Source organism: Brienomyrus brachyistius, chromosome 25, assembly GCF_023856365.1.
Source record: "Brienomyrus brachyistius isolate T26 chromosome 25, BBRACH_0.4, whole genome shotgun sequence".
Lineage (NCBI taxonomy): Eukaryota > Metazoa > Chordata > Actinopteri > Osteoglossiformes > Mormyridae > Brienomyrus > Brienomyrus brachyistius.
In genome coordinates this window covers 10,459,992-10,473,596 of record NC_064557.1, presented here as the reverse complement: position 1 = coordinate 10,473,596, position 13,605 = coordinate 10,459,992, and the positions used below count along the sequence as shown (strand labels likewise).

Here is a 13,605-nt window from a genome sequence, read left to right as displayed (position 1 = left end):
ATAGATTACACTTTAATCTATTTTAATTCTCTTGTAATTTTGTCTTGTCTGTAAGTAATCTCTTTGGAATTATGTCACATTTGGTACAGTGAATGACAAATTGTGATGTAATGCAGACACTAGCATACATCTGGGTACAGAGTACATTTTAACTTGTTTTTTTTTAATGATTACGTGTCCTGGATGTGAAAAGACATTTACCACACACATTATTCAAATTCATGCATAAGGCTGTGGATTACAGTATGTCTCTTTCTACTTAATTTTACACGCCTTTGTAAGTCTGTAACTTTTAAGAAAAAAAACCGTTGTGTATTTGGCCGTTACAAGAAACCTAGAGAACAGATGTGGACAGGTTTTCTGTGCACGTCTCTGCATGACATCTTCCAACGAGGCCTGCAGCAGTAGTAACAGCAAAAGGAAACTTCCCTTCACTGAGAGTGACTTTTTGGGAGAATAACAGGACAGAATCCACAAACTTCACAAAGAATGGCTGAAGATCTCACATCTGGCAGGCCAGCCAGACGCGAATATAAGGTTCTCTAATACCCCGATGGGCATCAGCTGGTGGGCATACAGATGTAGCCACTTGAATTTCCCGTTTCCATGATGGGGCCTTGGCTGGTCCTTGCTGGGTCCTGGGTGGGAATTTGACTATAATGAGATCCCCCACGACGATGTAATGAACTAGGGGGCCGGCATGATCCACCCCTTGCCTCTCTATGTGTAAAGTACTTGCAATGATTTATCCATCCACCAGGGAGAGCAGTGATTATGAAAGCTGAAGTGACTTACCTGAAATCAGGTATTGATCAGGTACTCCACTGCAAAAAATGAAAATCTAAGCAAATATAATTTTCTTATATTTAGACAAAATTCCAATTTCATTAATAAACTGACTGCACTGCAATAAATGGCCTGTGAAATTTAAGAAATTGTTTCTGTTGCGAGGCAAAGATGGCCTAAAACTAGCAAAATGTGTTTTTAGTCAGTTTATTGATGAAATTAGAATTTTGTATTTTATTTCACCTTTTGGAGATGAGGCGGACCCACGATGTGTGCAGCATAATAATTACAGACCTAAACAAAGTAATAAGATTGATATTGTCAAGCGAAGAGGGACAGTGTGATATATGAAAATTAAACAGATTTGAAGCCCATCAAGCATATTTGGCACATGATGAAATACTTCATCTGCAAGGACGCCAAACCAGGTACAAAGCAGCAGCGTGTCCAAGCAATAGAGTTATTTATATGCAAAATGTGTGTAACAGACTAATTACAGGCCTAAACAAAGTAATAAGGTTGATTGTGGAGAATAAAGGTGGACAAAGTGGAAAATGAAAAATAAAAAAACATATGGTTCTGTACTGTGCTTGAATAAAACAGACACATTCCTTAGTGTGTTCTGTCTGGCTAACAGTCTGAAAGGCTGCTGAAGGCTGCATATTCACGGGGTGGGGGTGGGGGGCAGTCGCAATGACGTGTGAATGTGTCATTAACTTCTCTGCTTGGCCACAATGAAAAGAGATATGTTTGCAGGGGATCAGGGTTGTTTTCTTAACCTGAGAACACTGAACCAATGGTCAAGCAGGGTGGTGGTAGTATCATGCTGTTTCGCTGACAGTACTGTACAGTTATGACTGATAACTAATATGTAACGTTTGCCGTATTCAATACTCCAGAAAAGTCACTGTAAAGGACAAAGCCAAAAAGTAAACAGATGAGAGGCATATTATAGTAAAATGTTGCGCAACTGCCAAGCCAGAGTCACGGAAGAATATTCATTCTGTCTCATCACCATGGGTCTAGCGATGCTATCCTTTGTTGGGCGATGCAGAAAGAATCCTGTGTGACCCATCTGTACCTGGACGTCAAAATTCAGCTCCTATTCACCTACGGCATGTATTCTATGTTCTAGTCAGTCTGGCTTTTTCAGATGTTTAGAAATGTGTGTGAACAGTTTTGAGTCATTGTGTTTAAATGACAGCTGTGTACTGGCTGCGCTTAACCTCTGTGGTCTGTGTTTCCTATTTTGCATCAAAGTTCACCATAGCGCAAAATGTGTTTTGATGAAAGAGAATTTTTTTCGAGTTTTGCAACATGGGTGACTGAGATCTGCAAATTGTGTCTAACTAGGTGAGCATGGTTTAAAGTTTCGCCAAACAAGTGACTGATTCAATAAATGACTTTTGGCAATTGGCAGTTTTGTTCCCAAAATGATTTTTAATATTTCAGCAATTTGGAAAAACTGTTACTATATTTCACCTATCTAGAAAACATTTATCCCAAAGTGCTACAAATGCTTTTATTCAGCACAAACTCAGCACCAATAATCTGAGATCATTTAGAATGTGATTATTTTTTTTCTTAAAATCTACTTTAAACATTTTCAAAAACCTATTTTCAGTGGTGCTAACAAATTGTAAAAAATCACATTATAAACATTTCTAGCCAAGACTTTTGAGCTCTGAAGCTTACAGACATAGAGACTGGCTACACAAAGGTGAATGAGACATTCAAAGAATTGTATGAGGTTTGATTACTAAAGTGTTACTGTCAAGATCACGGGTGATCGAACAGGCGGGCGGGCGGGCAGAGAAGGATCAGGAAGGCGTAAATGGTGAGTAAAATGAAAATACAAGTATCAAGTGGGAGAAATTCCCATGAAATGCTGCTTGAAATTTTGTGTACAGTACATTCATATTTTTAAAGGTCTTGAGATTATAATACTGTTATATCTTGATTATGTGTGATGGTCCTCAATAAATTGCATCTTCGGAATCTTCTCTAAGCCAGCACTCTATACCTGTATTTAAACACCATGAAGTTGATAAGTTTGGCTGGGAGTGATGGCCAGACAAAGGTCTCCACCATTCGGAAGCCAACACTCTTGTAGAGTTGGTGAGCATCTGTTTGGACCATGGAAGTATACAGCACCACATCTTCAACCCCTTGGTTAATCACAAAATCAAGAGCTGTCTTACACAGTGCTTTGGCCATTCCCTGTCCTCTGAATTCTTTCCTCACAGAGATTCGCTTTAGCTCCCAGCACCCAGGCTCATCCTTAGCTGGGAGGATGCCCACTGTGCCTCCAATGATCCCCTGCACTTCCGCCACCCAAAAGCAGGACCTGTCTCCTTGCATGTACGACTTCCTGATGTCCTGGAGGTCTTCATTGAGACCCAGCTGGATTCCTTGGCCAAACAAGAATCGTACTCCTTCTCGGGAAGCCAGGAGTACAAGAGTTAGACCCAGGATGGATAACAGGAGTGACCCAGAAGAGGCAAACAAGGCAATGAAGATGCTTGCCAAGGTAAGCTGAACCCAGAGCCGTTTAAGAACATGCAGGTACACGGCCTGGAGATGCTCTGCAAACCCAGTGGCATAAACTTCTCTCACTGTGTCAAAGTCCTCATGCCGATATATGCGGATTTTATATTGGGCCATTTATTCTTTCGCAGGAACCTAGAAACAGAGAAAAATAGTTTATAACTGCAGACTAAAACAGACTAATATGCATACAATTTCTCGATATGCGTTGGTAATATGTGGGAATGGTGATTATGAAAGAGAACTTATTTGTAAAGACAGAATAAAATTTTTCTTCATCCATCCATCTTCAAACCACTTACCTATTAGATCAAGGGTGGGCAATCCTATCCACAAAGGGCCAGTGTGTATGCAGATTTTTGCGATAACCTTTAGGTAAGTGGTTCTCAAACTCAGTACTCGGGACCCACTGCCCTGCTTGTTTTCCAGCTATCCCTGCCATACACACTGCTGATTACCTGGATCAGGTGTGTTCAGTTAATCAGAAGCTGAAAGACAGCTGGGACTTGTGTGTGGGGCAGAGATAGCTGGAAAATAAGCAGGGCAGTGGTTCCCGAGGACCGAATTTGAGAACCACTGCATTAGGTCAACTTTTCAAACGCAGGTGTGAGGAGACATCAGCCAATCAGTCCTGTAATTAGTAATCTAATTAGGGAGTTGCAGTGAAAACTCACATATACAGTGGCCCTATCTGGGTAAGATTGCCCACCCCTGCATTAGAGGGTAGACTTATATTGCCCAATGTCTATGTACAGTTTTAGAATAAATCCATCCCTGAGAAATGCAATGGCACTTATCGCACAAACTATTGTAATAATCTTAGCACCAATAACTTATCTTCTGTAACTTTAGAAATTATTTATATTTTAATAGAAAACAACCTGTTGTAACCAAGTCTCTGCTTCCTGCTAAGATTGTAATACTGTAACAGCACTAGAAAAAGGTAGTCGTCACATCCACAATTCAACTTTATCAAAATACAATAGGAAATGCATGAAAATGAAACATAAAACTAACAGTAAGAAATTAAGACAAACAGCCCCATTGCCATCAATTTGCAGTACTTTATTCAAAATGACAGGGAAGTTAAAATTTTAACCATTCAAACAATGTCCCAGCAGAAGCTGCAGTCACATGCATCTGGAAACAGATGCTGCTTCTTCACGGTGTTAGTAAATCCAACAAAGGCTCTCAGTTATGTCCCACCATGGACTGAAGACCTTCTGATATGCATTGTGCAAATAACGTGACCTAGCAGGTTTCCAGTTAATTACTGTGCACAAATCACCTAAATGCAAGAGACACTCATCAGAATGAAAAGGGAAAACAGCATAAATGAATGCAGAGGCATGCTGAAGTCAACAGATACCAAGCCACATATTTTAATCCTTCTGTAAGACAGCTTGAAAAAGCTACAGCTTAGCCACCTGTAACCTCTTGTATCTCTAATCTGTACTCATAAATGTAAAAATTGAAGACCTTGGCAAGTAGACTTGGGAATACAAAGTCCCTAATTTTCTTGTAGCCCATATGTACATACAACCTCTGGGCATCTGTCTGGACCACAGAAGTGTAGAGTATGACACCCTTATAGCCCCTCTCACGAGTGAAGTTCTCCACCACTTTGCAAAGTTCCTGAGCAATTCCCAGGCTGCGGTGGCTCCGTCGCACTGACATACGTTTCAGCTCCAAGCACTCTTCAGTCTGGGAGGTTAAGCAGGCCACCATGCCCACCACCCGGCCCTCGCTCTCCACCACCCAAAAGCACGAGTCCTTTTTCTCCATATAGGTCTTCCGGATGCATTTGAGATCATCTTTCAGGCTGGTGTCGATGTAGCTGGTGAAGAGGTAGCTGACCAGCTGCCGAATTCCAGCCAGAAGCAGAGTCACAGCCAACACGGGCAGGAGAAATGACTTGGAGCTGGTCAGCAGAGCGCAGAAGATGCACATGAGCACCATCTGGGTAAGGGGCTGTTTCAGCACGTGCATGAAGGAGGTGGGCACATGCTCACTCATCCCCAGTGCAAAGATCTCCTTCACCAGCTCCTCGTCTTCATCCCTGTACTTCCGCACCTTAAAGCTGGCCATGATGACGCCAACACCCTTCAACACACAAACAGAGAACAACCGAAATATGATACAACCTGATATTTCTATTAAAGCGAAAGGTTCTTGCAATACCTTCTTTTTAAAACGGAACTATTCATTAAAAGAACACAACATAAGGCTGCATGATCTATAGATAAAATATTGTATAAAAATTATGAACATTCATATCACCTTGAATCTGGTTACCGTGAGTATCAGGGTATAGCGTAAACACTTGTTTTCTTGCGTAATGCACTATTTTCACACAAATCCCATTAAGGTACGAGTCTGTTGCTGATGTGATTCACGATTATGTTTGTCACATGCTCCAGAACTATTAGCAAAACAATTTCATCATTATAATCAGGACAACTCCAAAGCACCTGTCATATTAACTGTTTTATACAAATGAATTCTAGAATATTGTGATAAATAGAAATACTGTGAAAATATTGTGATAACATTTTAGGGCAAATTGCCCAGCCCTAGTCAAACCCATTCTCTGGAATGAACAGCGAGGCAGTCAGAGAAACAACCTCACAACAACAAATACTATTAGTGTTTTCTAGTGTTACACAAATCGCCCAGCCCTAATCAAACCTGTTCTCTGGAAAGAACAGCCAGGCAGAGAAATAGCCTATCAACAAAATGTAATGTTGGTGTTTTCTAGCGTTACGCCCTACAACATTTCTTCTATAGGACTTACTAAAATTATATTTGTGTGCAGTCCATTGAATGTGAAATTTTATCATGTTCTAAAGCCATTTGAATTTTTAGTAAAAATGGAGCACTGAAATGATGACAATTTATATCGGGATGATTATTGACATCGTTTGTTGTGGAAAAAATCATCATGATAGAATATTTTGCCCGGCCAATATCTATTTCTGATCCTTTTTTTTAAACAATAAAATGTTAGATGTACATATCACTTGATTATCACAGGATTTGCTATATTATCCATATTACGAACCCTGACTCGCTCTTCTCATGGAATCACCCTACATATATCTACGTAAGCAATAAAACAGATTTTTCTCAAAATAATATATTTCATTATAATGAATGATGTTTAGCATTAAAGTAATTTAATTAGGTGAAGTCTCATTGTATATATGCACGCAGTATAGGGTGGTCCTTAGGTATGAGTCAAATTTAAAAATGACAGTTTTCCATGCAATTACCATTTTATCTGGTGATGCATTATAGGAAAGTATTCCTGGCGATATTTTTGTAGTGTAGTGTATTGTCAAAGTCTATTACTGTAAACTATTAAAATAAAACTTCAGTCAAACCTTATTGAAAACAAAATGGCTGCAGCAACAGTTTACCTGCAAAAATTTAATTTTTACAAAGAAGTAAAAGCAAAACAAAATGAGTGGAGTTTGTAATCAATTGGCACGACGGCTGAATAATCCAGCTGCCTAAAGCCTAGTTTCGTCATGCACCATGGGCAATACTTGTTCATCTTTTGGCCCATTCATTTGATTGTTAGCAAACATGTGTTTTGCAGTTTAGCCTCAAGGACGCTCACTACCATATTTCTTATAGTCAATTTTTTAAAATCAAGAATCACAAAATTTGACCAAATGAAACAGTGTAAATATCTGAAAATATATAAATCTTAAATTTCTGACAAAAGTTAAGAACAACAAAAAGTGTTAAAAAGTTCTTATTTCATGGTTGCTACCAGATTTTTTTTAATAACGGTATTTTTGACAGGCAATTTTTAAATTTAAATGAACCAAATGTTAAGAAATCAAGCAAATAAAATGAGTACAGAAAAATAATCAAATGAATGACCTGAGATACTAACTCAAGTAGTATTACTAATAGTAGATGACTAAACTAGGCATCACCTTTTTGACCAGAACCTCTAAACATACTTGAAAAATCATAAAAAAAAAATTCTAAAATGTTTTCTTATATAACATAACAAAATTATTTTCAATTTTCAAAATACAGTAACAAACCTTAACCGCCACCAGAATAAGTGGTTTAAATAAGGATAGATGAGGAATGATGAGGTTTATTTAAAACTTGTGTACAAAAGTTAAACACTACTAATTATTAAATACTGATGAGTACAAGACATTAAAATACATTAAATAAAACAAATTAGTCTTAAAAAGAAAACCTGCCATAAAACATCATTCATGCATAACGTTAATTTCAGCACTCTAGATTGATCCAGATCCAAGTTATGGAGAATTACTCATAGAACACAGAACTTAATTCAAAAACAAAATGTGAAAATTTAAAAAGTAACCAATGATAAATTACCATTTTAGCCCTGATGTCCATACATCTATCTATCCATCTTTAGCAATGGGTCATTCCATTTTATTCAACAAATTTCCAACAAAGTTTTTGCATCACTGTATTTTGATTTGAATGAAATTTAGCAAGTGAATAACGTCCAAAGCACAGAATTTCTTTTAAACTTTCTTCAATTTCCTTTAGAGCTATGCTGCCTTTTCTACACCCCGAGTAGGGAAAAAAGATCATTTCTTACGAACGATAACTTTTTTACTATTTCAGAAATATGGCTCAGGTAGAGCTTGTTGGAAAGCTTTTTCATGCTATGGTCAAATGTAACTTTTTTTTCCCCAAAGTCAAAGCTTAAAAGATTGACAAACTGCTGTTTTTATTATTAATTTTGCTCATAAAAAAGGGAAGGGTCCGTCAAGATTTTAACGGTACTACTACTCTTAAGGGTACTGCTTAATGGTCCCATTCTTAGATGGTACACTTATTGGTACTTATTATTTAAGAGAAAAAAAATTAAGAACAGAATTAACACAGCTTTGTTTTCTTGTATGTACGGTATATAAATTAACATTCTTGAGTTGCAAACTGCATTTCATTATTTTGAAAGTCACTATTATAGATTATAATTAGAGGAGCACCATTCCATACCCACTAGACAGATTGGGATCAGCCATATGTGACCCATCCAAGCCTGATACTTACCGTACTATTTAATTTTCAGCAGTCTGAAAAAAGATAGCTCCTCTCTCTTGTTGACCCCCTGGAGTCAGCTAAGGTGCCGGAGCCTTAAGAAAATGTAATGCGTGAAACTAACGTTTTGATCTCCATCAGTGCTTGTTGCATATGCTCGAAAAATACATAATCAGAAATTTTAATCTGTCTACTTTAAATTGTGTTCTCAAATAATACAATAAATCAGCATTTTCATAAAATACAATATGCTCCTTTATTTTTTTCCTCTCAAGTGCGTGACAACCTAAAGAACTTCACTTACGTCAGTCTTAAGAAAAATATCGTTACAAAGCTTAATGTCTTTTCAAACATCCAGTCTTATATGAAATCACAAAATTAACTCACGTTTCCTCATCGTGTCTTACCCGTCGACACGCCCACAAGCAAGAGCAGTTATCGTTATGGCAACGATGAACTCATTCAAGGCGGAGATAAGACAGGTGTGCAAACACTGACGGAAAGTAACATAAACCAGCACGTGAAATCTATGGAGGATGAAATGTGACAATCATAAATAAATGAATCAATAGTAAAATAAATGTAATTTTTCATTCTAAAGATTCTAAAAAAAAAAAAATTATAAAAAATCAAGTACAGAAAAATAATCAAATGAAGGACGCGATATACTAACAAGTACAGATGCTCCTTGCTTTATGATATACAGTAGTCCAGTACAGTAGTCATCAGTCTAAAGTGTGTTTTGATCTTTTCCATGGCTAGCAATATGCTGTACAATGCTTTCTATTGATGCCAGGCGATGGCAACTTCTATGCAGTCTCTGTAACCACTGCGAACGTACATCTCATACTGTGTTTAATTCCGCTTACGATATTTTCAACTCAAGATGGGTTCATTGGAACATAACCCCATTGTAATGGCAGATGACTAAACTAGGCTTCAGCCGTTCAAGTTGCTTGGGCAACTTCTACACATTCTTGAAAAATCATTAAAATTTTCCTGAAAATAATTTCTGATATAAAATATAGCAAAAGTAGGGGGCGAGAACCAGCATTTTCAATTTTTCATTTTTAAGGACCATCCTAATATACAGTAACAAACCTTGACCCACCCACACCAGAAGAAGTAGTTTAAATAAGGATGGATGAGGAATGATGGAATGGAATCTCATACATATAAACGGTATAGCGATTTGACAACTTGGAAAGTCGTGTAGTGTCAACTTAGCATTACCAACATCAATGCCAGCTGCATTACTTCTCATCTAAGCAAGGCCATAATGGACTGAAGATCAGCAAAGCCCCCCCCCGGCCATAAGTGCTTCAAAACACAGAAAGTTAGGGCTGGCCAACCCATTTACATAGAGATGAATTAAAAAATATATATAAAAGTTCTGGAATAAAAAATAATAATTTGTTTTTCTATCCTTGGAATATAAAATATAACATTATTCTATGAATCTTTGGAATGAAAATTTTATTTCATTTTTATATGGATTTATTTGCAATCGTTACATTTCATCCTCCACAGAAATCAATTTGTGTTTGTTATTTTCACAATAGCACGCTCTCATTGTGAAATTAGGCAGTTTGAACTTGCCATTTTCACAATCGCCTTTTTCCAGTGAAGAAGCTCTGCAACAAGTCCAACCATTTCCCAACAGTGGTGTTGAAATTAACCTCCGATGTAGATTGCGATAGCGATGAGGATTGTTTTAAGATTAATTCGTTTTTAAGGTATGCACCAAACAAGTCGATTGTACTAGCTTCTCCTTAGCTTAGCCAGCTAGTCGTCTACTGTTCCCATGCAACTATTTAACTAGTAGCTCACTTTAGGTAGCCAAGCTGCTAGAAGTGAACGTATATGGATCCTATGAATTTAGTAAATTGTACGAATATTTCCAAAGGGTGATACAGGTGGGCATCTGATGAAACTGACAGGTAAATGTTCTGATAATACCTCCCTTTCACTGTTCCATAATAATAATAATAATAATAAAAACTGAATACAGAACTTTTTCTTTGACAGTATCTCTACTGTGTGGTAACTTTAGTTTGCCTGTAGCCTCCAAATCAATCCGCCGTGCTCTGAGTGCTCACCATTACAGATTGAATTTATAAATACACACATAACAATCAGTTGGCTAATGGTTACTTTTAATCATCAATCCATGTTCATATGATTTAGTTAACTCCAAGTGTGGACTCCATAAGACACCTGGGGCAATGACCTAGGTAGCCGAAAAAAAGTAACTTAGTCCGCAGATCAAGGGAGAAAAAAAATTACATGTCTGTTTCTGCACTGACTAAGTGTGTACCATGCGATGGGCTGGCCCACCAGAACCCTGTAACTCCTACGCCATTTTAAAATAACTTTTTCCCCATAAACAGATAAGGAGGCACTTACTTCCCAGTTAATTGAAAAATACTTTACCCACATGCATGAATAATAATAATACTAATAATGATAAAATAATAATAATATAATCTCAGGACGGGGAGCAAGTTACAAGTCAACATTTGATATAAATAATTAACACACACACACAGGCATTTCTTTATTAAAAAAAAAATACTTGATACTTTAAAGCCTATTTTTTCAAAACTGAATACAATTGATGACATGAACTTTGACCTTGAAAAAACATTATATGAAAACTACCCTTTGAGCTTTCCAACAAGCACTAGCTTAGCCATTTAGCTGTAACATAAAAAAACTCAAAACACTGAATTATCTTTTTATGGATATCTCAAATGGAATTGGAAAAAAAAACATTTCTTAACTGAGTCTATCCCAGGAAAGAGGCAACTACACACAAGAGATGGGCAAGGGAGTCGCGAACGTAATAGTGTAAAAATAATTCCACTTAAAGCAACCTTGTGATAACCTCGTCTAACCCAAAACAGTATAAAGTTTTACACCCCCCAAAAATCAATCAGCTTAATGTGATTACTTCTGTAGAACCTACATAATATGTCAAAAGAAACCTGCATAAATCAAGCAACCTTCGTTGTACAGTTCAGTTTCACTGAGATTAGTAGAAATTATTACTTTACCACTCCAACAACATTGCTGTTTCTTTTTGCTTTTATAGTTAAATTACTGAAATCCAAGTGCATGTAAACATACATAGTGTGCAATCGTCATACCTTTTTATCAACAGATGCTCTGGATGGTCCTATTTAAGGTCTAGAATGCAAGCCACTTTCTGAAGGATATCCACAGAGGTCCAGCTGTACAGGACAAAACAATCAAATGACAAACCAGTCAAACTCATAATCCTGCCAAATCGTTATACCGACAAGCAACATGAAAAATTCAGCTGGCAAATTTGTAACAAGGGCTGGAATACTTTAAACATCATGATAACTGCAGGGCAGCTGGAAAGCTTAGAAAGCATTTCTTTACTCTGTCTCTCTCTGCATTTAACATGCATATAGCTCTGCAGAGGGATAAACAAATGCTGCAGAGTGTACTTACTCAGCAAAATCCAGGGGGGTGTTCTACAAAGCAGGATCTCTCAATTAGCCGAATTAACTTAAGCTGGAAGTTATGATCGTCCAATAGGAATAACTTCTATCTTAAGTTAACCTGCTAACCTTCCTCCACTTCCGGCTTCGTGGAACACCCCCCTGCATTGCCCTTATTAGATTCCCGGGTAAATTACGTCAACACAGCGGTGCTCACCCTGAAATCTGGATTAGTTCCACATAATGTCAAATTAAGTCTAACTATGAAGTTGATTTATCAGTCACCACGGTGGGCTTGCTAACTGGAAAAAATATAAAGTTAAAGCATTTGACCTTGTGGTCACTTATTACATATCCGATACACACATCTCCCTTATTCTTAAATTGTACACAGGCAAGTAAACAACTGGTCCTAATTTGCCCGAAAAATAAATGTCCTCGTATCACTTTGAAAGGCAGACACGGGACGAGGACAGGTTTATTATCATGTGATAAAAGATTGATTTTGCCGTTAAAGCACAAAACATCTACTGGGCTGGTGGTCTTTTACTTACTACAGCTGCCCATCCAAAACATGCTACGAGTATAGTTGTGATTTTCGGAATTTGATTTACAAAACTAATTCCAACGTTAGTTCAAGCAGGATGCTGTGCTGAAAATGTCACAGGCTGGATATAAATTGTCTCTTGAAGGTCAAAATACGTAACGGCGGTCTCTGAAAGTGAGGTTTAGAGCAGTCCCTGATAAAATGACAGGAATTTCAAAGATGCGTAGCATACGGTAAGCAAACGTACACTACTGTTGTGTACGGGAATGCAAAACAAACGGTGGACTAGAAGGCAGCGGTGAACTTACCTCAGAAGAATAATAATAATAATAATAATAAATATGAAAACTTACTCTGCTTATGCGTCGAAAAAGCGAAGCAAAACTTCCTTTAACTTCAAAAAATATTTCCCAAACCCTGAAATATGCTACTGGTCGTGTGATCAGTACGTATTGCCAGAGGAAGACATAGCGTGTCAAGTCAGTTCCCGATCCATACTCGATCCGTTCTGCACATGCGCGTGATTCTGCAATAGGAAACGCAACCAATTCCTGCCCAATGTGTACCACGCATGCGTACATTTTACGCTGCAGGGTCGCCAACGCGTTTACGTAAACAGAAACGACAGGCGGTTCTCTGCAATTCCATTGTTGAAACATGCATTATTTGGGCTCAAAGGCTTTCTTCCGTTTCTCGTTTTTTTAAGTACATGGTTTAATTCAATATAATTTAAGTTTCATTTGGTAAATTAGGTTAGGTGATACGCCCATTAGTCTCCTTAATCCTTTCTCTATATTTCTGGCAGCATGACTTTATGCTGCCTATTTTGTCATTTTAATCCTCTGTATGGATCCTTTGTGTGGACAGTTAGGGTAGGGTTAGGGTTAGGGTTAGGAAAAAAAATAGATTAAAAAAAAATACCACATGCGTTAACACTAAAAAAACTCATCGTGTGCATTTCTGCATTTATTTTACCTTCCTCTTTAAGTCCCACCTTCTTACATGATATCATTGGTCTGTTTTGTGAGAGCAAGTTCTGTCACTGCTGGGTGGGAGTTTTATTTATTTTACATTATGCCTGCCTAAAGCCCCCCAATGAGCAAGCCAGAGGCAAGAGTAGCAAGGAAAAACTCTCTAGAAGGAAGAAACCTTGGTAGAAACCAGATTCAAAGGGGGAGCCCATCCCCCAGGGGGCAGCAGTGGAAG

General features: G+C 37.8%; 1 protein-coding gene across 2 annotated transcripts; it reads right to left on the bottom strand.

The window, feature by feature from the left end:
* Positions 1–2,233: 2,233 nt before the first annotated feature.
* nat8 (N-acetyltransferase 8) lies at positions 2,234–12,948 on the bottom strand. Of its 2 annotated transcripts, none has more exons than XM_048996186.1 (3): positions 12,753–12,948; positions 11,532–11,615; positions 2,234–3,468 (listed from the first exon to the last, which is right to left on the bottom strand). In XM_048996186.1, exon 3 carries the CDS (start codon positions 3,448–3,450, stop codon positions 2,791–2,793), a length of 660 nt encoding a protein of 219 aa, XP_048852143.1. In that variant the 5' UTR covers positions 3,451–3,468; positions 11,532–11,615; positions 12,753–12,948; the 3' UTR covers positions 2,234–2,790. The 2 variants fall into 2 exon arrangements, with proteins under 2 accessions (XP_048852143.1, XP_048852142.1); XM_048996185.1 differs by lacking the exon at positions 2,234–3,468 and adding an exon at positions 4,378–5,436 and having other exon boundaries at positions 12,753–12,932.
* Positions 12,949–13,605: the final 657 nt, after the last annotated feature.

What these genes read in the sequence shown, in the direction of transcription:
- nat8 (XM_048996185.1), bottom strand. Translation starts at nt 5,421, where the DNA reads ATGGCCAGCTTTAAGGTGCGGAAGTACAGGGATGAAGACGAGGAGCTG.